The sequence below is a fragment of the Podarcis melisellensis genome (genome assembly GCF_964234715.1).
Source record: "Podarcis melisellensis genome assembly, chromosome: 4".
Taxonomy (NCBI): Eukaryota; Metazoa; Chordata; class Lepidosauria; order Squamata; family Lacertidae; genus Podarcis; species Podarcis melisellensis.
Genome location: NC_138531.1, coordinates 79882616 through 79907775, shown reverse-complemented (window position 1 = coordinate 79907775; position 25160 = coordinate 79882616). Strand labels below are relative to the sequence as shown.

The following is a 25160-nucleotide window of genomic DNA, read 5'->3' as shown; positions in this document are numbered from 1 at the left end:
CAAGCCTTACAAGGAACAGCTGAGGGAGTTGGGTATGTTTAGCCTGGATAAAAGGAGACCGGGAGGAGATATAGCCATCTTAAATATCTAAAGGCTGTCACATGGAAGATGGAGCAAGCTTGTTTTCTCTTGCTCAGAGGGTACTATCCAAACCAATGGCTTCAAGTTACAAAGAAAGGAGATTCCAACTAAGCATAAGGAAGAACTTTCTGATGGCAAGAGCTGTTCGACAATAGGACAGACTCCCATCAGAAGTGACGGACTCTCCTTCCTTGGAGGTTTTAAAGCAAAGGTTGGAGGAGGAGATTTCTGCATTGCATTGATCCCTTCCAACTCCGCAGTTCTAGGATTCAATGTGCTGTGCGTTTTGCAGTAAATTTTATGCCTGCATTCAAAAACTGGGTTATATATGCCTTTAATAAATCCCTAAATAAAATAAACATCTCTGGTGGTTAATTAGCAAGACTGGATTGAGGTGCTTAATTATTAGTCTGCATTCAAGTGAATTAGAGTAAGAATTTTAGTGGTAAAAGTCCAGGCCTTAAATGTTTGCAGCAGAGTAACTTGCTGCTTAAGTAGGGACGCAGGTGGCGCTGTGGGTTAAACCACAGAGCCTAGGACTTGCTGATCAGAAGGTCAGTGGTTCGAATCCCCACAACGGGGTGAGCTCCTGTTGCTCGGTCCCTGCTCCTGCCAACCTAGCAGTTTGAAAGCATGTCAAAGTGCAAGTAGATAAATAGGTACTGCTCCGTCGGGAAGGTAATGGCATTTCCGTGTGCTGCTCTGGTTCGCCAGAAGCGGCTTAGTCATGCTGGCCACATGACCTGGAAGCTGTACAACTGTGACAACATCTTGGATACCGATCATATTCTTTTTGGTAAAAGATTGAAGGCAGGTAATACAGTTCAGCTCCCCTCCCCTTCAAATATTTTGAAGCATCTTAAAAATATTTCTTTTTGCGATACTGAAATCGTGGTCTGCGTACATGCTATACCTTTAATGAACACTCACAGCACAGTTCTTCCCCCTCAAAGAAATCTGGGCACTGTAGTTTGTTAAGGGTTGCTGGGATGGCCCTAGAATCCACTGCTACTTGTTCCAAGGTTGCAATGATAATGCCATTACATTGCACATAAAAGGATTAGTAAATATTTTTTAAATGGGTAGGTCTTGCTCGGTTCAAACCAAAGGTAGAATAACTTTTCAATTAAACCAGTTTTAGAGTCTCAGAGCCTCTGAGCAGCAGCAGATGGTCTAAACCAAAATGGTTTTAACTTCAGCTCCCAGTGCTGGCTAGGGCTGATGGGAGTTGTGGTCCAAAACATCTAGAAGGCCTCTGGTTGGCAAAGGCTGATCTAGTAAAAGGTACCTATTTTTGTCTCTCTTTCTCATAGACTGATATGATTTGCTTTTAACAAGAAAGTTGATTTTGAAACTCTCCCAGCTGTTTTGGCCACAGTTTGATTCAATACCTCAATATGATACATCAGAACGACAGTTCACGCACTCTTCTCAGAGTGATCTCTGAGAATGATCAAATATACCCAATTTCTCACTGAGTTTTGATACTTTCATGCTGACAAGGCAGTTTTTAAAAAATATATATTTTGGAATCAAGAAAGAGCTTCTGAATTCAAAACAGAATTACAGGCTAATTGGTCCAATATGCCCCTGAATCCTTTTGGCAGGAGTCTGTCACTTAATTCTCTCTGTCAGACAGTAATTTCATATATGTGGTTTACATTGTAACATTCAAAGAGAAGGAAATTATTTTACAAATACACTTTGACAATTGTTATGTTAACTAACTGACCACAGGGCCAGAGCATTAAGGAACCCAGAATTCCTAGACACTTACTCCCTGTATTTCATTCAGATAATTATTTCCATTGTGCTAGGTATTTTGCGTTAAGAAGCAACTTACGATGCTGCACGAATGATAAAATATAAAGTTATAAATGCTAAGATACGATAATCTAAGCCAGGATTCAGGCATTCAAAAATACTTCCACATGGAATGGCCCTGAGGTAGAGATACAAAGGGATTCAAACCAGTTTGCATTTAAAGCAAAATCTATCAAATTTGCAGTTTCTTAAACAACATGAGAAGTGGAACGCACCCATGCTTTGGAATTCACACTTTCTGAATTTTGCGATGCGGTTTTCCAACCAACCAAAGTTTATAAAAGTGTGTATATTAGGGGAAGGTGTGCATAAAAGCTGAGTATTGGTGAAAATAACGTACAAAGATGCATTATATTAGGAGAAATTACTTGCAAATATGTGCACTTTAGTCAAAACAACATAGAAAATGTTTTCACAGGTGAAATTCGCAGTACAGTGCTGAAGAATTTTCATGAGGATTTTATTGCGAAACGTTTGCAAATTGCTGAAGAAATGTGGAGACTGGAAAAAAGAAACTGAAAAATTGACCAGTCTTTCCATCCCTACTGTGGTGCCATTGCTTCATGGAATAAGTAATTAAGAGTTGGGTGCTCTGTGTCAGAGATGGGCAACCTGTTGAACTCCAACTCTCACCAACCCCAGCTAGCATGGGCAACAGTCAGGGAAGATGTAGTCCAGCAACATCTGGAGGGCGAGAGGTCCCTGCTCTGTGTCAACCCTAAAATGTGCAGAAGCCACACTTGTCCTCCCCCCCCCCTTTTAGAGGAGAAATTGAACAAGCAGGAAAAAGCATGGAGCACCCAGTTCATACATTACTTCCTTCACATGGCTGGTCCTGCATTGTCCCTTCCCAGGGAACTTGTGATGATATACACAACCCTTCTTTCAACTAAAAAAATAATAATCAAAATCACAGCACTGAAAACGTTTGCTATATGCACTGGTATGTGTGGATATGCAATCAATTGGGCGCTCACAGAATTTGGGGATTTATCTAAGAAACCCTATTTGTAATTCAATTTGTAATTGAAGGCTGAGGCATCACAAATTGTGTCATGTGAAGCATGTATTTTTTTGGAGAAATGAAATGTAAGAAAAGGTATTTGTTTGATCGTTCCCAGTTGAACATTCACAAAATCTTACCTAGTTCTTGAGGCAAAAGCTTTCAATAAAGATGGACTCCTCTCTAATGATCCACTGAATACATTACACCAAGGCAACGGAAACTTGCATGGATTTATCCTGGTGACTGATTCTTTGGCAACTCTTGGGATTAACATACTAAATTAGGAATCCAAAAACAAGTCAATCATGGATTAAAGTCGTGGAAGGGGCAACCCTTGAGCAATTCAGATGTAATTTTCCTTACACAACAGGGGGTTGAAATATAGAATAAACTGTCACCAGCAGCAATAGAAATTAGAGGTTGTTAAGACGGCTGAAGAGACATCTGGATACATTTTCAAAGACAGGCCAAAAAATGTGTATCAGAGTTGACTACCACTTGGATGTCTTTGGATTACAATGACATTCGATTGCATAAACCACATTTCATAGCAAGATTTCCCTTTCTTCCTGAAAACGGAAGTAACGATAACTTGACAAGTCATTTAAATGATCTAACTTAGGCTCTTCATCATGGAGCTTGATTTCCCCCTGAATCTACATGCTTCACAAACCGAGGCCTAGATTGTGCAGAAGCTTTTTTCTCTGGCTTACTCTAAGCCAGTGCTTCCCAAACTTGGGTCTCCAGCTGGTTTTGGACTACAACTCCCATCATCCCTACCTAGCAGGACCAGTGGTCAGAGATAATGGGAACTGTAGTTCAAAAGCAGCAGAGACCCAAGTTTGGGAAACACTGGCTTAGAGTAACATGTGAACAAGACCTATGTATCTTTGCCTCACCAAAGCAATGCATTCAATGAATGCCAGAATAAATGAAACCTGACAAAAAGGGAGCATCCCTCGGTTCTGTTCCTGACTTGTTAATTATACAGAGCTTGCAGTCCGGAGCCATTAAAGTCAGTGAGCATTTTACTATTGATTTCAAACAGGATATGCATTAATTCCAGAGCTCCCCTCTCAAGGGAAAGAGTTTTCCTTCTAATGCTACAGGGATTTATATGACATCTGCAAAGTCACCAGAATCAAGGAACAATGTTTTATGTGTATCAACAGTTAGTAAACAGTCAGTAAATTAATAAAACCAGAGCCTAACATAATAACCAAAAAGGACAATGGAAACTTTAAAACACAGTTGAAAATGCGTACTGTAAACTCAATAAAAACGCAGTTATTATGAGCTGCTACCAGTTTGCACTCTAGAGAAAGCATTTACATTTTTTGATGGGTTGAGAAATAAGTTGAAATATGACCCTGGAGATCTCAGGAGGGGGAGGGGGCAGAGGGCACTGGGTTTTTTGTCAGACATTTCCTCATTGTTTACTTAACCCAAACTTGTTCCCCTTCTAAAAGTAGCCCTCTGCAACTTTTCAGTCTGGCTATCCTCAAGCTTCATCATTTAGAACAATCTCCTCCTTTACTAAGAGGAACAAAAAAAAAGGCAGGATGGTGACCTCAAAAATGGCATTCCAGTGTGGTTCAGTTACATGGTGCTGATAAGAACTATTCTTCAAGAAACCTCGTTAAAACTCCATTGAAGTTAAGCAGAAGAGTGAGGGATGGTTCACCTGTGGCCCAGGTAAGTAGGCTGTCTACATGGTAGAGCAAACCTCAGGTACATACGTCTCCTTCTCTTCACATCCTGGCAATTTTATGCTTGCATTGCTGTTTAACTTTGAAATATAGCAGTACAAAAATATTTTTAGCAACAAGATTGTAAATAATAATCAAAGTGGATGTTTTTGTGTTTACGTGATACTTGATTCAAACCTTTTTATGGATATTTAGTTGTGAATTGTATTTTGGAGTTTCATCTTTTCTGTGCCTCACTTTGGAACTTCCTTCGGCTGTGGGATGCGATGAATGTAGGCAAGGTTATGCGAACAGGGCATCTGCACAAACCTGAGCCTTGTGGGGACAGGCTCACACAAGCAGCATAGGTGGTTAATTTATAATCTATGAAAGGTACAGGTAACTATATATGAGGCACATCACATAATGTTTAACAGTAATTTTCAAGTTACTATAATCAAATAACAGGGCAGGTGGGAGAAGATGAATACTCCTGGTTGTACTCACCTCTATAATATACAGCACCACGTTCTTATAAAAGCAGTACAATATGCATTTTGTTACTCGATTGTAACTCCAGGCTCCATGGACAAGTAACAGCTTCTCCAAGTAGGAAAACTGGAGAAAGAAAAACGGCCAACAATGAAATTACATTGCAGAGAGATGCACGCTCATGTCTACACATAAGGTGAAAGCCATTGAAGCTATCTATTGCTAGACCAGCCTTTGTTACACATTATCCAGTTCTGCACAAGTCTTATGTGGTGGGAGATAACACAATGCAAGCCTGCATTTATGGTGAATCCATGCAACTCACTTTCCATCGCTGTATGACTTCCGATAAGTCTTTGGATTAGTCAGAGCAGGGCTGTGTGCCCAGAATTAAAGCATAACTGGTGCAAACCTATATATGTTTATTCAGACGTTTGTCCTATGGTGTTCAGTGGGGTTTATTCCCAGGCAAGTGTGTATAGGATGACAACCCCAGTCATCGTGGCTTATGAGACTTGGTAGACCAAGAAAAAGAGGGCAGTGCCAGATACTAAAGAAAAAGAGGCAAGTCTCAAAACGGTACTGAAAAATGTAGGGAGCTTTAATAAAATACTAATGAGATCCCCAGAGCGATGTTGTTTTACTAGAATAACTCAAAAAAATGAATTCGTGTGCCTCTGAGGATTGTTTCCACTGAAACACATTGGGCAAATTACTTTTTTGTTGATGTTCCCTACATTTTTCAGAACCATTTTGAATTTTACTTCTTTCTTTGCTTTATGAAAACTGGCTACCAGCTTTATCACAACATCTTCCAAGAATCTCAGGCTGGTATACAGGATCCACCCCCCCCCTTAAAATAGCCCTCAAAACATCCCTTAATATGGGTTAATTTATCATGACTTTCCCAGGGCAACTGAGAGTGATTGATGGGTGAGCAGGGTTTTGAACCCAGCCTCACCAATGCAAATCAAGCACACTAACTCAGCCTCTGTGGTGACCTCCAGATGTTTTGGACGCCAGTTCGTGTCTGATGGGAGTTTTAGTCCAAAATGTCTGTAGGGCACCAGCTTGGAGAAGGCTACTCTATCGACTACACTTCTTTGGCTCTCAAGGCACTTTCCTCAGTCTATAGCAAAAATGTAGGAACAAAAACTCTTCTGAAGCCTCAGGTATTCTACAATTGATCTTTTAACATCTTGGAGAGTCTAGTATCAAGACTGGCGAACACACACACACATAAGCCTGGACTCTGGTGGAACTGAGAGAATGTGAGATCCAAAATGGGGAAGGGGCAAGGATTTCTATTTCCCACAAATGCATACGGTGCAGATTTCATTTGTTTTTGATGGTCTCTAAATACAGTGGTACCTCGGGTTACATACGCTTCAGGTTACATATGCTTCAGGTTACATACGCTTCAGGTTACAGACTCCGCTAACCCAGAAATACTACCTTGGGTTAAGAACTTTGCTTCAGGATGAGAACAGAAATTGTGCTCCAATGGCACAGTGGCAGCAGCGAGAAGCCCCATTACCTAAAGTGGTGCTTCAGGTTAAGAACAGTTTCAGGTTAAGAACGGACCTCTGGAATGAATTAAGTACTTAACCCGAGGTCCCACTGTACTCATCAGAAAGCTATCCCTCATCCAGCTCCTGCCACCCCCCCCCTGCCATGATATCATGGCAGTAATGCTCCATTTGCATGTTGAATATACATACATACATATTTGCTTTCTCATAGAGGCATATGTGAAATGCATGTTAGGGATGGGCGAGAAATCTGTACTTCTCAAACCTATACATGAACCAAACCATAGCTATGGGAAAGGAGGGTGGATCAGTGGTAGAGCATCAACTTTGAATTTAGAAGGTCCCAGGTTGGCAACTCCATGTAGGGCTATGAACCTGTTTGAAACCCTGGAGAGCCACCGCCATTCAAGGTGGACAGGACCAGTGATCTGACTTGGGATAAAGCATCTTCGAAAATTCACACTTCTCCAATTAAAAAATTGCATACAAAACCCTGTACATTAGGGGAGAGTGTGTGCACACACGCAAATCTGTATACAAGTGAAAATACTGCATGAAAATTCGTATGAGAAATTTGCTTACAAAAAAATGCATATAAAGGACAAAATTTTATACAAAAGCAAAAACATTAGGGGAGGAATTTTCATGCAGACTTCTAAAAGAAAAATTGCACAGAAATGATGCAAACGAAACTTCCAACACTGGGAAAATGAGAAAAAATGAAATTGACAGACTTGTCCATCCCTAGTGTGCGCGCATGAAAGAGTAGCGTGGGATTGAGCCCTGAATCAGACCAGTGGTGCTTGTCACCTTGTAGGATCAATCACATGGCAGTTGGAACCGCAAGGTGGCGGCCAGCCAGGGCTTGCCTCAGGCATTGGAGAGACTGCCAGCACTCATTATCTCAATGAAATGAAGGATGTGAAATGGAGGGAAAGCAATATAATCCAGTCTTCTTCAGGAAACATGAGGCCAATATTCATTTAATAAGGTTCTCTATTAGCGGCTGAATCACTGAAGTGATCCCTTCTTGAGAATAATAGATTCCTCTTTTGGATAACAATAAAATCTGCATCCAATTTCTGCACTGCCTCAAGAAATTCTAGTCACTATAAACAAGCTGGTGGAGCATTTCCACAACTTGGAAGGCAAGAGATGTTTTCAAAAGAGGTACTCTGTTGTTTTTCAACCTAAGGAAAGTATTCTTTGTGGCCTCAGGTACCTTGTATTTGTTTTGTTTTATTTATTACATTTGTCAGTCGCTTTATCTTGTCCTGGCAACCCAAAGCAAATTACAACCAACAAATAGACAGTAAACCCCCTACATAGATGCATTAAAGCCAAGAGGGAAGAGAAGTACATTAAAAGCACCGCACCCACTGCTGCATTTTCCATCGGCTAATTATTGAATGAGAATAAAAGTCACCCTTCAGTGTTAAACCTCCATGTTTCCACTACAGTCGCAACTGCAGAGAATTGCAACAGCAGGAAACAGGATGCCAGGATTAGAGTGAAAGTGGGAGATTTCAAAAGACAAATTGACCCTGATGGGAATGCTGAATCCTGCGGTTGCAGTTCTCTGCAGTAACAACCATAGTAGAAGCATGGAGGTTTTAACAGTGAAGGGTGACTCTTATTTTCAGAGCAAGTCACTTGCACGTTGATGTGCTGGGTTGGGAAAACGGGGGGCAAGCCAGTGGCTCCTGCATACCTCCCTGAGGAATGCAGAAAAACCATATTTTATAATAACTACTATCATTATTATTATATTAATATCCCACCCTTTCCTCCTGAAGTCCAGGGTAGCGGATACACTCCACCCAACGCTTCTCCAAACCAAAATGCTGTTTTGCATGTCACAAAGAAGCAAGGCTTTCAGATCAACGAAGGGTGGTATAAAATGATTCAGGAGCATGCACTGGCATGCTGCTCATTTGTCTCAAGCCACGATTAATGGGCTTACTCTGAAGTGTGAATGGGACCCCTGGGTGAGAATCAGACTCAGAGCAATGGTAAGCATTGACACCAGTTGGAACTATTCAATCTGGGGTTCCTGTGCTGCGTATCATCTGCTTAAAGGAAAAGAATATCTGTTTCTCTTCAGCAGATAAGGGGTGCCTCCAGGCTGTCAGTATTTTGTGGGAGTGTCTGAATAACATGCCAGAACTTTAGGTTTGCACATTTAAAGTAGATTAAAGCACTCTGTCACCCTAATGCAACAAGCCCACTTCAAAAAAGAAACCCAACAGGCTTTGTGCAGTTTGGAAAGTGACAGGGAGAGGCATTGAAACACTTCCACCCTACAAGGAAACTGGGTTAAATGCAGGAAGAATCCAAACTGTTATGTACCTGCCCCGCAAACAAGTAAGAACAAATGCTCAGTCAAGACTGTATATAATATTACCTCTACATAAACTTTGTGCAGCAATTCAGAATGAATGCTCAACAAACAGGTCATCTGGAGGTGGTCAGGATATTAAAATCAATAAAGCTAAGCCTCCAAGACGATTGGCACAATAAGTATGTTTGAACACTGCAGATATTACAGCGATACATTAAGGTATCACTTTATTAAGTTCTTTTTAATAAATAGATAACCCTTTTCTACATTTTAAATTTTTGTCCTTTAAGGAAAATGCAGTCAAAGTTTAGAGAATATTTGAATCATTGATGCGACCCTCTTCCAAAAGGCAAATTTCACCCATCGCTTACTGCTCTCTCCTTATCCCTATGGGCCGCAACTGAAGAACTAGAATAGAAATCATAAGCTATCCTTCATAGTTTTCTCCTGAAGTCACTGAAAAGAAAAACGAGAGTGCCATTTACTATTGCCGAACAGGAATATACTCCACCAACAGGTGTCCAAGTGAAGAGGAAGAATATATATACATATATATCATTAGCAGAGCTTCAACAGCTGTAATGACTATCTTTTCTTGACCCAATTACTGGAGTCTGAAGTACAGCGGCAAGTAGAGAGAAACCTAAGCCTTCGGAAGAAGATGGCCCATGGCCCAGCACCAGGGAAAGGATCCTAAGCACTTGTGAGATATCTGCTTTAAGGCTGCAGCCTCAAACGGAAAAGAGAGAGGAAAATCTGCTTGGCCTCTAGGTCAGCAATGAGGTGTTCATCCTGCTCCTGCAGCCAATGCTTATTTCAACAGGATATGACAGCTGCTCGCTTGCGGGACTCTAACCTGGGCTATCGCGTAATCGGAGGAGTTGGTCGCCTGCATGCCTTCGTTGCCGCTGATCCCCACTCCAACGTGAGCCGTCTGGATCATCCCCACGTCATTGGCACCATCCCCAATGGCCAGAGTGATGGCATTCACATGCTTCTTTACCATGTCTACGATTTCAGACTTCTGCAGAGGAGACACCCTAGGAAGGAGAAGAGAAAACGCGGGTCAATTCCTCACATGCTAAGCTATATGTATGGGTTTCCAGAGGGACAGCTGTAATCTAGATTTAGACATATAAAAAGGGCAGTAACTGGAACGTTTCCTGATGCAACACATCAAGTTTATAGAGTGCATGCCAAATCCTCCTTCCCCTCAAACACATATAGAAATAATGCACTGTATTCTTATTTCTTTGTAAATAAATAACACGAGCACAGGTTGCAAACGTGAATGCTTAGTAGCTTTTTAAGAACTATGAAAATGGCTTTGTATACATGAATGTAATACACATCAGAAACACCAGACTGGAAAAAAAAATCGGTAACTGAAAAATGTTTATTTTTAATCGCTACACACGACTACGTTCAAATCCCCCAGTTGCTTTCAATGAGAGGTTTCAAACTGAGACGGCAACACTTGGCCCACAAAACTAATGCAGGGTGAACATTAGATTGTCTGTTAATTCTCACATAATTTTGGTTGTTATCCTGGATTTTTAACTGCAATTATCCCATCACTTTTTATCCAAAAAAAAAGTCTGATAAGAAAAGTGACAGAAATTTTCAGTGGAAAGTGTGGGGCAGCAAACACTAGCTGTCAATTTTATCTAACCTCCACACAAAAGTATCAGCATCGATGCTCAATAATCAGCCAGTCTGAAAGTTCCCTTCACTGCATTCTCTGCTATGCATCTCAGCAGGTGTTTCAGGAACTCTTGCCAACAACTACGTTTCAGAGTCTATGTTTTCAGTAGTATAACCCACGTGGGTGCCATATTGAACAGCAAAAGTAGTAACTTCTTGAGCAGGAAGACAGCAATATGAGGAGTTTTGATGCAACCCAATCTGTGGTCCTCTGGATATTGCTGGACTACAATTCCCATTATTGCTGACCATGGGCCATGATAGCTGGGTCTGGTAGAATTTGAGAGTCCAATAACTTGGGGGGGGGCAGCTCATGTTCCCCTTATTGTTCAGGTCATTATGTAATCAAGGTAGCCTCCTTCCCATGTAAACCTCAACCATCCCAAAGTTATGAATCTGCATGGTTTCCTCCCTAGGAAGCCACAGTTTCTCAGAGTACTCTGGATATACATTTAATTAACCGGAAAGTTATACAAATAGCCTTCAAGCACTTACTTTTGTCTTTCGAAAGGCTTTCATGCAGAAGATAAGACTAGGGGTCAGGGAGATTTGCCCAGCCATTTATTTTTTAAAAACATGTCTTATTCTTAATATTGTTTGTGTGTGGAATTCACACTGGGTAGCTTATTAAGCCCTCATGCTGAAATATTATAAAATGATTTGGCTCAGTCTTACTGAAAAACAAGGACAAATTATGAACTTTGTTACTAATAATTTCACAGAGCTGTTAAATTTATAAAATGAGATCAAGGCAACGCTGAAGCTCATTAGTGTTAAAGTCTAACATTTATGTGTTGCTCATGACATAAGATGCTGCCAAAACTATGGTCTAGCTTCATCCCTCTTTGCAACCGTTAAAGTGAAAACTCCAGACAGAGTTTGAGCCAAGAGGCATGCATATGTGGAGTAAATCAGTTAGGAGTCCTAGGTGTTCTGTGAGCCAGGAGAAGAGCCAGCTACCTTTTACCCAAATCAGTGGTGACAATTAATTCACAATGAAGCGCATCCACTCGTTTTGCTTGCCAAATCAGCTTCTCATAGGTTTGAGATCTTAATCATTTTTGCATTTGACTATATTCAAGTCATATTTCAGTGAGAAGACAAAGAAGAAGAAGAAGAAGAAGAAGAAGAAGAAGAAGAAGAAGAAGAAGAAGACGAAGAAGAAGAAGAAAGCAAAATAAATCCCATTTACTAAAATAAATAGTTTTAACAGGGATGGTCAATCCCCCCCCCCTTGGGATTTCAGCTTGGAAAGTTTTACTATCAGGTATTCAGAATTACTGGCAGAATCAAAGTAAACTACTCTAGAGGAGGAATGGGAAACCTGAGGCTCTCCAGATGTGGTGGAGTCCACCTCCTATCAATCCCAGCCAGCACAGCCAGTGGTAAAGGATGATGGGAGTTGTAGTCCAACAACACATGGTTCCATCGGCTCCCCATCCTGAGCGTACAAATTGCAACTACCCACATTTGGGTGAAAATGTGTGTTTTGGATACTGGGGCCAATGCCTCAAATTTGTCTGCACACAGCTCAGCATAAGGGTAGAGTCAATCAGCCAAATTTTTGTTAAAAACCCTTGGGCATCACAAACATGCAAACGGTATTGAGGTACATTTTCACATAGGTGGTCCCCAGCACACTGGACCCTTTGTTGTATAACGAAGAGAGGGAGACTGTAAAGAGCCACTGCAGCCCTTGAGGAGACCCCAACCCCAGTTGCCAGGTTGGAAGCACATCCTCCCAGCTGATGTTAAAATTTAGGAAAGGGATTTGCTGCCAGCTGCATAACTGCATCTTCCTCACAGCTGAACATCAAGTTCCACACAGGCTGGTAAGGAAACACAGCTCAGTGGCAGACCGTGCAATACAGGAAGAAGATTTCAGGGTTCATATGTGGATTGGAACCCAGTTAACCTTCAGTTTTCACACTTCTCCAACTTTGGCGATACATTTCTCTAAGAACATTCCCAAGTGCTTATAGAGACATGTATAATTAGGTTAAAATATATACAAGAAAATGCACATTTAGTATAAAATACGTGCAAGGATGCAAATCTTGAATTCTTATTTTTCCACAGAAAAGCAATGTGAATTATTGTGTTTAATTAAAATAACAATATTGCTCTGGAAAGAAGACAGAGTGGACTTATGCAGAAACCCATATAAAACTGACACAAATGGGAAATAGACTGATTCCTCCTTCCCTAAAGCCAGGCAGCTCCTTTGTGGGAGCTTCTCAAAGGTTATGTATGCAGGGGTTGGGGGCTCAGAAAGGAAGGTGTTCAGTTCAGGAACAAGAGGAGGTAGCCTGACTGGAAGAAGAGACACAGGAGTGAGGCTGCATCTTTTCTGTGCCAGACATCCTGGTGGAAGCCAGATGGGCTAATTATTCAAACTTGCCTTATTTGAAACCCAGTGGGGATTTGACCCTTTTTGCAAAAAGTAGCAGGTTGGGAAGAAGCAAGGTCCGCATGACAGAGGCTTCATTGTATACCCTGAGATCATTCTGTGCATGCACTTTGCTTAGTGGGAAAACTGAACCATTCCTTCTCAGGGTCCAGGGAGGGCTCAGAAACACACACACACCGCTGTTAACATGATTTCTTTATCTGAGTTATTGTAAACTGGAGTAGTGGTTGCTCAGCATTCTTTTATTACCCAGATAGGAAATGAATCTGGAAAGACTATGCCAAAAACATAAACCTTTTTATTGCTTTGCACTGCCAGACTGAAATTATGGAATATCGGAGCTGACTTACACATTATGCAGAGTAAGATAATAATCGGAAGTGATAGAATTCTGGACTGTTTCACTTGAGACAGCAGGTGTGGGGGGGAACTGTGGTAGTGAATGCTCCTGTGTATGAAAACTATCACAGCAGGGAGATAATGCTAGGCAGCCTTCTCTCTGCTGTGGTACATACTAATTTGCAGTCATTACTTAATGTCAATAGGCAGGGAGTTCCAAAGTGTAGGAGCTGCCACGCTAAAATATGATGTGGCACCTGTAGCCAGTTCCACAGACTGAAGAGGTTGAGTAGGCATACGTGGGGGGAAAGTGATACTGCAGGTAAACTGATCCCCAGTTGTTAATGCGGCAGAGATGCCACTCTGATCGATTCAGAAACTTCAGCTAGTGCAGACTTCAATGGCCAGGTTGCTCACTGGGGCAAGACAGTTTGAGCATATGCTGCCAATCCTGGTCCGACTACAAAGGATGCCAATTAGTTTCTGGGCATAATTTAAATTATTATTATTGTTGTTGTTGTTGTTGTTGTTGTTATTATTTATTCCCCAGCCACTCTGGGCGGCTTCCAACAGAATATTAAAATACAATAATCTATTAAACATTAAAAGCTTCCCTAAACAGGGCTGCCTTCAGATGTCTTCTAAAAGTCTGGTAGTTGTTCTCTTTGACATCTGGTGAGAGGGTGTTCCACAGGGCAGGTGCCACCACCGAGAAGGCCCTCTGCCTGGTTCCCTGTAACTTGGCTTCTTGCAGTGAGGGAACCGCCAGAAGGCCCTTGGCACTGGACTTCAGTGTCCAGGAAGAACGATGGGGGTGGAGATGCTCCTTCAGGTATACTGGACCGTGCTGATTTTGACCTATAAAGCCTTAAACAACTTAGGACCACAATACCTCAAGGACTGCTTCTCCTCATATGAACCAACTCAAACCCTGTGATCATCACCTGAGGCCCTTCTTCATGTGCCTCCTCTGCAAGAAGTCTGGAGGGCAGCAACATGAGAAAGGGCCTTTTCTGCAGTGGCTCCCCACCTGTGGAGTGCTCTCTCATGGGAAGTTCATACCTTTATGTAAAACATTCCTTTTCTCCCAGGCGTTTTGGCTATTTAAATAATCTACGGCCTTTTAAACTGTGTGTAGGGGTATTGTTTCTTTTGTTATTATGGTATGTATTTTTGTGTTATGTGTTAGAAGCTCTTAGAGTCAGCATCTTGGGGGCAGGCAGAGTATTGACCCACAACAGGAAAAGGTGAAGGTATTATTTGGAAGACAAGAAGAACATTAACACCTGAACATTCTGAACAAAGGTCAACATGACATTATCTGGCAGATGTTTTTTAAGGGCCTCTGGTGAAAATGGACTTAGTTGTGTGGGAATACTCACACTCTCGAGATCCTCCCCAATAATCACTGGCTGTTCAAAACAGTGTGCATATATACAAAACTTAGCACCTCTGGCTCTTTCCCTGCGCTAATTTGCATCAAATGGATAAGAAAACAACTGAAATGAATCAAATCCCATGTGCGATTTATATGCCGTTTCCTTCTTCCCTGAAATTTTAGTACAGTGTGTTTTCCCAACTGCTGCGTAATCTTTATGGGTACTTTTTGTGAAAAGTGAAGGTGAGAGGGGAAGCTGTGCTTTAAACAGATGCTACTATTATATCCTCCTGTTTCTATGTTGCAACAGGGATTAAAATAACACATTTAAATACATTAATGTCTTTAACACAAAACATGATAATTTGATACCCTGCTTCCTTGAAAGCTTTTGTTAAAGCATGCAAGGTCCTCACTGGGCCTGTCTGCCTTGAACTTAACAGTTCAAGTTTTGCTATGAAATACGCCAGTATTTCAGCGTACCATGCCTGACTTCATCCACCAGGAAGGTACGATGGGAAACAGCCCCAAAAAGAAACCCGAGAACTGCATAGGTTACTGGTTTTTAAGAGCACGCACCGTTCCCAGGAGAAGAAGACAAATGCACAAATATATCACGGAATGTTCAGGAAGCCTGTCAAGCATGGCTACTAAAAAACTGAATTTTTACAGTGTTTTAATTAGTCAAAGGCTTCCACGACTTCAAGTCCAAGGTTTGGAATTCAATCGCCAACAAATTGCTTGTCAAGAAAGACAAAATAAGGACAAAGTTTCTTTCAGTGGTGTAAAAATAAAATAAGGATCTCCTCATTATTGCAGAAGAATTATGCATAACATGAAAGCATCAGCATTCCAACACCAATGGAAACCAGTCCCATAGAAGACGCTGCCTTCCCTATTTTGCATTTTCAGTTGTTCAATGTGGCACCTCTGCTGTGGAATGTATTGATTTTCAGCTGCTGCCTGGTGTCAATAGGCAGGGAGTTCCAAGGTGTAGATGCTGCCACTCTAAAAGATAGATTTCTTACACATGCAGAAGAGTTACACAACAAATTTGTTGTCTGCGTTTTTTCAGTTGATTTAGGACGAATCTGATGCACTAAATCCAAAAATCACATTGGTTTTGCTCAATCAGGTCAAGTTTTTGAGCTATGGCCACATGTCATTTTTTATGTTTTTGTTCACATGTGCGCTTGTGTGGAGCATTTTAGAAGAAGTTGGTGGGGGTAAAATGCCATGTCGAATAATTGTTTTGATTGGAAATGATTATTTTAATGACAAGAAGTATTCAGGTCTGATAGTTCTGGGTGATTATGTCGCAAAGGGATCAGTTTGAAGTCATAAAACCTCGAAATCTTCCATAAATTGGTGCGGCTGGGATCAACAGAAAGAACCGGAGCAGCCTCAAGTATCCTGATCTTCAATCAGCACATCATCCTGTAGCTCATTGTGATGAAATTCCAGTGCCTATCTTCAGAGAACTTCCTGACATTAGTGACAAAGGTGCCTCCAGTGTTGAAGGACATGAAGAATAAGTGGTTCTTGAAGATGATGCTCCACATCCATTTTCCCAAAAGGAGTTGAATGATCTAGTTCGTGACCTCAGCTTGTCAAAGGACTCTGCCGAACTGTTGGCATCCAGATTGAAGGGAAAAAGACCTCCTCTCTGACAGTGCTCGCATCAGCTTCTTCCGCAACAGGCATCAAGAGTACCTCTGTTTTTTCTAAGAAGAGAAGGACTTGGTGTACTGTGCAGATATTCCTTCCAGTAGCACCTTAAAGACCAACTAAGTTAGTTCTTGGTATGAGCTTTCGTGTGCATGCACACTTCTTCAGAAACACAGATGTATCTGAAGGAAGTGTGCATGCACACGAAAGCTCATACCAAGAACTAACTTAGTTGGTCTTTAAGGTGCTACTGGAAGGAAATTTTTTTGTTTTGACTATGGCAGACCAACACGGCTACCTATCTGTGCAGATATTGCACAGCTTCTGCTCAAGCTTGGAGTGCCACAGTATGAACCCAAAGATTGGAGACTGTTCATTGACAGCAGCAAGCGATCACTGAAATGTGTTCTGCTACACAACGGCAACCAGTTTCCCTCTATAACCCTGGCTAACTCGACTACACTGAAGGAGAACTATGAAGCGGTGAAGTATGTGCTGGAGAAAATTGGTTATGATCAGCATAAGTGGTTTATTTGTGTTGACCTGAAGATGGTGAACTTTTTGTTGGGACAACAGTCTGGCTTCACCAAGTACCCATGTTTTCTGTGCATATGGGATAGTAGGGACTGTGCTCAGCTTACACGAAGAAGAACTGGCCTGTGCGGGAGGAATTGGTGCCTTGCAAAAAAAAGGAACGTCATCAACGACCCTCTGGTGGACAGAGACAGAATACTCTTCCCACCGCTGCACCTCAAGCTCGGCTTAATCAAGCAGTTCACCAAGGCTCTGGACAAGGATGGTGACTGCTTCACTTACTTGTGCCAGGCTTTTCCAGGATTGACCATGGAGAAGTTGAAAGCTGGCATCTTTGACAGTCCTCAGATCCGTCAGCTCATCAGAGATCCAGAGTTTGGAAAGTCAATGAACGAAGTGGAACTGGAAGCGTGGAAGGCATTTGTTCTGGTAGTGAAGAACTTTCTTGGCAACAATAAGGCCAGAAACTACGCAGATCTTGTCAACAACATGCTGACTGCTTTCAGAAAACTGGGCTGCAACATGAGCGTCAAGATGCACTACCTATTTTCACATATGGACCGGTTTCCTGAGAACCTGGGTTCAATGAGTGATGAGCAGGGGGAGAGATTCCATCAGGGCATGAAAGAGATGGACACCAGGTATCAGTGTCGCTGGGACGCAGTCATGATGGCTGACTACTGTTGGACTCTGAAGAGAGACCTCCCTGCCGCTGAGCATTCCAGGAGTTCCAAGAAACTGAAGTTCAAGCCCTGAAGTTTGAAAAATGGTGAAGCAAAAGGCAATTTATGTGTACTTACCTTTATCAATGCCCACCATTCAGTTTACAGTAAACCTGACCTGATGGAGAGAAACGGATGCCATTTCCTGATTCAGCAGTGCAAAAATACCCTAAATCAGTTGTAGACAACATTCAAAAAGTAAAAAATTGTTGCCCAGCGTTATTATTATGCGGCGACTGTAACAGTGCCAGTTCTGCAGAATGAAGCGGCTGAGTGGGCATATATGGGACAAAGTGATCTTGCAGGTAAACTGGTTCCAAGTCATCAAGGCTTTATAATAGTAACACGTTGTACATAGCCCAGCAGCAAATTGGTAACATGTTTGGGATAGAATGTATTTGCGATTTCTATTGAAAAGCCAAATGACAGGAATGATGGGGGGATTGCTCAGGCTCTAAGACAAGGACTAGAAGAGAATATGAAAATGTATGATGGTTGGAATTGTGAAAATGGAAAAAAGATTCCTCCTTGTGCTTGGTTTGTAGAAGATAAAACTAAATTTGTTAATGTTGTATATTTCACTTAGGCTTTATTGTTATGTGGCATCCTACTCTTTTGCTCTTGCTACTTATTTCTTAACATAAAATATTTTCAAGCAGAATTATAGCTGTAAGCCAAGTATCTTTTTCTGCAGCTAACGCCCATTTCCTTGCCCTCTTTTTGGTGGACGGTGTCATAATTTTTTGTCTTTGCTAGAGAAGTTTTAAATAAATATTAAAGCAGGAAGTAATAAAAAATAATTGTTTGGCTCACTCCTCAGCTATATAGAGTTTCCAACCAAGGAGGAGAAGTACGTGACTACTCAAGTTACAGCCTAGAGCAAACTACAACGGTCACAGGGCCAGCTCTACTATTTGACAGAGTGAGGCAAAAGTTTAAGTCAGCTGAATGGGAGTGGGGAGTTCAGAAGACCCAGGAACCAGGCCTACCTAGCTGGTTTGAAGGGTGGGCCCAGCCTAACTCATTACTACAAACTTGGGATCTCAGTGGTTGTGTTTACTACACATTGTCATGGCCCAAGAACAGGAACCTTCAGAGGTAGAGCCCCCCCCTCCAGCTGCAACCCCAAGGAGGAGCCCCAAGGATTCACATTCTGGTCTGTCCATGTGATGTCAGGGTCACATATCTCTTTCACTGAACCCCAAGGATATACTTCTGCTGCTAGACTCTGGTCCACAAATTCTCTGGAGGATCAGGAAAGCTCTGAACTTGAAACCCCAGAGCCTGGAAGAAGCCAACAGCTGCAGAGGATGGCACCAGACTTTTAACTGCCCAGCATCCATGGGGTAGGGCCCCTAGTCAGCATGTATCAAGCTTAGGCTATACAAAAGATCTGCCAGTTATTCCTGGACACTGCTGAGACAACTTGCATGTTCTGCCTCAGCTGAAGGATGATGCTGGCACTGACACCAAGGTGCCTCTCCATGGTGCTGATCCTGCTTTGTATCACCCTCCCGTCTGCAGGTAACCCTAAAGCACTGACCTGTCCCTTTGCTTGGTCTGTCACTTAGCCACAGTGGTGGGCACCATGTTAAACCACAGTTCGTGTGTAACTTTGGTTTAATGAAAACTGTGATTTTCTCCCAAACAAACCATGAGTGGTAAGCTAAGAATAAACCTTGGTTACGGTTTGTAGTTGGTTCAGTGTAAAAGAAACCATGAGCTTAGGTTCAGACTGCAGGACATGCCAAGGCTCGTGGTTTGTTGCTCTTGGCATGACATGGCCAGGAGTAGGGGAAGAGCAAAGAAGGGATTTTTAGTCAGCCCAAGACAGCCTGTGGTAGAGGAGCAAATGCCATTTCACCCAGGACCAGGGCTACTCGCTACCTCAGTTTGGGGGACGTGAAGGAGATGGAAACTAAGGTAGAGGCACCCAGAGAATAAGCTGAGTCTGGGATTCTGCAGCATGAATTATCCTGCAAATGCTGTGAACAGTTTTGTAACCTATCTCTTAAACCTCACTCTCTAATCACTCCATCTGTGGTCAGGTAAATCAATGAAAGAAAATTCAGGGGCTATTAACCTGGAGTCCAATTTTGTGAGAATTGTTTGCCACAGCAAGAGCCTTCCCTCACTTTTAAAAAAGCTTGCAAATAAGCCAGGGAGTGCTCAGCAACACATTGCCATCCCATGCAGTTTCCCCTGTTAGGAAATGTTCTTTTCCAATGTCAAGACCTAGCACAGGCTCTGGCAATCTTGTGACAATTTTCTATTTTTTTTGCAGTGGCAGCCCAATTAAGTCCCATTGGCACTAATACAGTTGGTAGACAGGAATTTTTAAAGAGGCGAGGGGGCTGCTGGAGGTTCATTTTTTAAGCAGCTAACCTTTTCCTGCAGGCAGAGAGGAGGACATTGCCTGGAGGACCCTGTTTCCCGAAGAGAAACAAGCTTTGAAAAGTTTTGGCAGCCAGCATGGTAATGAGCCAATTTCTATTGACATGTTATCTTCAAAGGTGAACTCCTGGGCAGCAAAGAGGCAGCATTCAGTGCCAGCCTCTTACAGAGGGGGAAACATCCTTTTTGTCCATTCTCATGCCAATATCCATCTATGCAATTTAGTGCTAGGGTCATTGAGGACGACAGACAGTTCATAGCCCGTCTGCCTTGGTGACTTAATATTTCGCACCATCTAAGCGATTGTCATCAAGATAATTTGCAGTACCTGCCGGTCTCCCTTAATAATGATGAACTAATTTAAAATACCCACCAGCTAAAGCGAGTGGCATAAGGAATTAGAAAGAGCCTGGCTAGGTGAACCAGCTGTTTTTAATTCCCAATGGCCAACAAAAACAGACTCAGAAGAGGTTCACTAACTACACCACAATGCCAAGCCCAAACCCAGATGCCATATTGTGGTACTTAACAGAGTCCTGATGATTTGGTCCCTTGCTGCCTGAGAGCTCAGAGTCCACTGATTTGCTAGATGACTGTACATATAAAAAGGAGATACACATTGAATCAATCAGGTGTGGGCAGCCTTGTGAGATCCACTTTGTTTTCTCAAGTCTGACCCTTAGCATAAGGAATAGTGAAAAGGTTGCCTCATGCAGCAGCTGCTTGGAAATGTGGGGGGCCATTTTGACAGAGCTGTACCTCCTGAAACCACCACCCCAGCCACACCCCTCTATTTAAGGGCAGTGCTGTGCGTGGCATTACCCCACAACCTTGACTGATCCCCTATGGTATGGTGGAAGATGCTGTCTTCTTGCTAGGGTTGAAAGAAGATTCAACTGACAGCCCAACTGACTTCTGCGGATGGAATGAGGGTGCCATCTTGTCCTTTGCTTCAGAAAGCAAGATGGATTGGGTCAGCCCTGTTTGTGTCTGAATGTTCAAGGTCCACCAATGGGAGGGAGGTACAAAATAGTGACTTGGGATCAAAGCAAGATAAAGAAAAGGAAGCTCAAGGGACAGAGGCTCATGAGTCATGGTGATCAGCATATACAAGAGGGGGTGAAATCTGCATTTGAGTTATATAGTTCAAGGATTCTAACAGTCTAATTTTGGTTGGTGGAGAGAGAAGCCTTTTGATATTACTACTACAGCTGAAAGTCATCTGGTTAATTTTAAAAAATAGATCTACCTTCTGTCTGCTGCAACAACAAATGATCACCTACCACCTACTAAGTGCCTAATTCCAACCCTTGCAGGCGGGATCTTGGACATAATCACAGCAAGCGGGGGAAATGCATGTTCTTTTCTTAATTTGGGACATGGTAGTCCCTACCCTCCCATTCCCATTACTCCCACTACAGCTTCAGGTCAGATTATGTTCCCATTTTCCAGTATGTGGTGGTTGCTGTTTTGGTGGAGCACTCCACTAACTTCAAAGGCTCCCTCCACAAAACATAGCCAACCTCCACACATCACTTTTCACCTTTTTTTGCCAAGATCAGCACAAAGAAGCAAAATATGAAACCAAGCACTTACACCAGTCCTTGAAACATCCTTACGGATGTTCCCTACATGAAGATACAAGTAACTACTGTGCATGTGAATTGACTCCACCAAAAAACATGATGTCATGAGCAGGTTATGTGTTTCTATGAAGGTGTGTCCATGCATGCAAGGCATCACTTGATAGTAAGTACCAAGTGACTGAAGGTTTTTTAAAGAAAGGTTGGATGGTCATCGGTCAGATTCTTTAGCTGTGATTCCTGCATTGCAGAAGGTTGGACTAGATGACTAGTGGAGCTCTTCCAATTCTATGGTTCTATGATGGAGAACATTTGTGAACCAGTTCCCTGCAAGGAACAACTGTGGAGGAGCTAGTGACCTTTAAGAGATTTTTGACCAAGTTGTATGAAGTAGATCACTCAGAAAGAAAGTATGAAATAATTCTATTGGTAATTTTGATGGATGTGTTTTGATGGGAGGGGACTGCTGAAGCTACTTCCATCAGATCCTGCATTTGGGCTTCTCATAGGAATCTGGTCACTGTGGGAAGCAGGATTCTGAATCCAACAAGCCTTTTGTTTCCTCTGGCAGAACTCTTATATTATTGTATTTATTCATTCAATTTATGAGTGTACTGATAATAATGATTCTCTAGGCGATAGTAAAATAGACAAAATTAAAACACAAGATACAACAATTCAATAAAGAAAATCATAAATCAATGAAAACCAAGCTAGCAACAGCACAACACTAAAACTCAGCCATAAAATCCACCAAAGACACAAATCAAACCCCAGTAACCAATCCAGTTAATGTAACAACAACACAGCTAAACAACTAAAACCAGCAATGTTGCCACTATTCTGCAGAGACTAAAATAAAACCGTATCAGTGACAATAAAAGATATTGGAGATGTTAAAAGCTGTCCAGGAATTGTGATTGCAGAGAGAATCAAACAGTTGGAAGAGATGCCAAGGGTCACCTAGTCCAACCCAAGAGGAGAGCAGGCAAGAGGGAAGGACAAGAGGAGAGTTTATTGGGTGAAGTCAGTAAGAGGGAGTTGTGCTCAGTTGTTGAGAGATGAGTTTCTAGCTCCATCATCCATGTCTCCTGTATAGATTGAACTCAAAAGATTCCCTGTCTTTGATTTGGCTCGACCAAGATTTCAGAAATATGCATGGTTGATGCCACAAAGATCCTCTGCTTTGGGTGGCAGGATGCTCAGCAGTAGAGCACATGCTCTGTATGCAGAATGTCCCAGGTTTAATCCTGCACATCATTAATGACAAGGAAGAAGCAAGGGATGATGAGATCTCTCTTTTCCAAGCCCTTGCCAGTCAGAGTAGGGCAGTACTGAGTGAGGCAGAGCCAACAGTCTAGCTCAGTATAGGGTGGCTTCCAATGTTCCTACCTATGGATCCAGGAACAACCTCACCACCACAAAATGTGGGGCGCTTGCTAGTCCTTGCTCTATGAAGCTCTCCCATTCAAGCTTGATCAGTGAGCTAGCACTGCAATTGTTTCTACAGCTTGTTATTTCCTCCTTAATGTCATCCTGCACTTTAGCAACGACTCCCGTGGGACGCTTAATCTGAATTGAACTTGGCAAACTTACATGGCTGTTGTGACAGGATAATTAGATATTTGTCACAGTTTCAATTTTATCTTAACAGCTGTTTGCAAAAGCAAACGTTATTATTATAATTGCTCCTCTCCTGAGCCAAAAGCAACTTTGAAGAATTAAAAGGAGCAGATGCAGGCTCCGGGCATTATCTGCTGGTCGGATCCTGCAGCAAGTGTCACGAGTTTTAAAAAAATATGGCCAGAGTTTTACCCATCTAAGAGAAGAGAAGAAAAGGCTGATCACTTTTAACGGCTAGTGTAGAACATACAATCTTTATGGAGCTAATTGCTCTGGCTGCAACAATCCTATCCCTTCCCTTCTCAGGACAAAATTGCCCTTTCACTGTGGCTAAATGTTCTGTAAGCAGCAGAGACTGCAACCATGGTTATGACTAAGAAGCATCTGCTTAACCAGATTTTAAGAACCAGGGTTCCAAGACAGAGAGAGAGAAAGACCCACCTAAATTTGGCTTTGCCCCACCCACTTTTGTCTTTGTCTCCACCCACTGCTAGCTTCCCCCTGCCCAAGCTGGATTCAGCCCAACCACTAGCATGTTGCCCTGGACAATTACTTCTGAGGCAATATGGCCCTTGACAGAAAGAAAGGTTCATCACTCCTGAAATATCTGATGGCTTGTTCCTTATCCTAAAAAGACAGTCATATGACACTTGCCTAGGGATTGAAGTTGAAACTGGGTTCTTGCAGCTGAATCTATGAACCAGCAAATGTGTCTTATGTGCTTAAATTATTGCAGCTAGATCAACTGTCTAGCTTTCGTGACTAAAAAAAAATATTTGTATTGAACAGTTTATTTACTTGAAAAGAAGCTATTTTTCTATTCTATTTGATCAAGAGCTCTATCTAAAGCAAATGTTTACACATTCCTGTACAAAAAAGAAGCCAGTTCATGGCTTGTTTGTTTTCTCCTCCAAATTCACAGGCAGGAGCTTGCAGAAAATATGCTAGAATTTTCGTATGCTACTCTTTGCCCTTGTGTTCCATCTTATGAGGAAGGCGCATGAGACTGATGCGCAGACAAGGCTCGAGGGAGGGCCAAAGCTCAGTGGACGGGCATTTGCCTTGCACGCAGAAGGTCCCAGGTTCAAGCCCTGGCATCTCTGGGTAGGGCTGGGAGAGAGACACCCGCCCCCCGACTGAAACCCTGAAGAGATGCTGCCAGTCAGCGTAGACAATACTGAGCTATATGGAATGTTCAACCATTACTTTTGGGCTGAGCAATCCTACAGGGTTAGCAGAGGGAGAATTTGAGGCAGAGCCAAATTAAGAGCCCTGATGGAAGCTGGAGGCATTTTCAACCTTTCTGTAGCCTTACTAATAAAGAAATATTTCTACCGTTGGTCTCAACAGGAAGGGAAAATAAGTACACCAGCCCCAAGACCAATATACCGCATTTTTCGCTCTATAAGACGCACCAGACCATAAGATGCACCTGGTTTTTGGAGGAGGAAAACAAGAAAATAATATTATGAATCCCAGAAACAAGAACAGCGAGAGGGATCACTGCGCAGCGAAAGCAGCGATCCCTCTTGCTGTTCTGGCTTCTGGGATAGCTGCACAGCCTGCATTCGCTCCATAAGACATGCACACATTTCCCCTTACTTTTTAGGAGGGAAAAAGTGAGTCTTCTAGAGCAAAAAATACGGTACTTTCCCCTATCTTCTGGATTTGAAGCCTCTCTGTACCCACCTCAACACACCCCTGGAACAACCTCTTTCTGCCTTCCCTGCCACAGGAACATCTTTAGCAGGAGAGAACTGGGAGTGGACCTTTTCCACAGCAAAAGGAAAGAGACCGGCAAAATCCTATGGCCCTTGGGTCATCCTGCCAGGGATCGCAAG

The 25160-nt window shown here is 42.3% G+C and overlaps 1 protein-coding gene across 9 annotated transcripts in view; it reads right to left on the bottom strand.

The window, feature by feature from the left end:
* The window catches only part of ATP8A2 (ATPase phospholipid transporting 8A2), a 308445-nt gene that overhangs the window by 129152 nt on the left and 154133 nt on the right, over nucleotides 1-25160 (bottom strand). For all 9 annotated transcript variants that reach the window (XM_081909320.1, XM_081909321.1, XM_081909322.1 and 6 more), the window contains 2 exons: nucleotides 9821-10004; nucleotides 5107-5217 (listed from right to left, as the gene is read on the bottom strand). In XM_081909320.1, the coding sequence (XP_081765446.1) occupies nucleotides 5107-5217; nucleotides 9821-10004 (295 nt within the window). The remainder of the gene's footprint in view (nucleotides 1-5106; nucleotides 5218-9820; nucleotides 10005-25160) is intronic.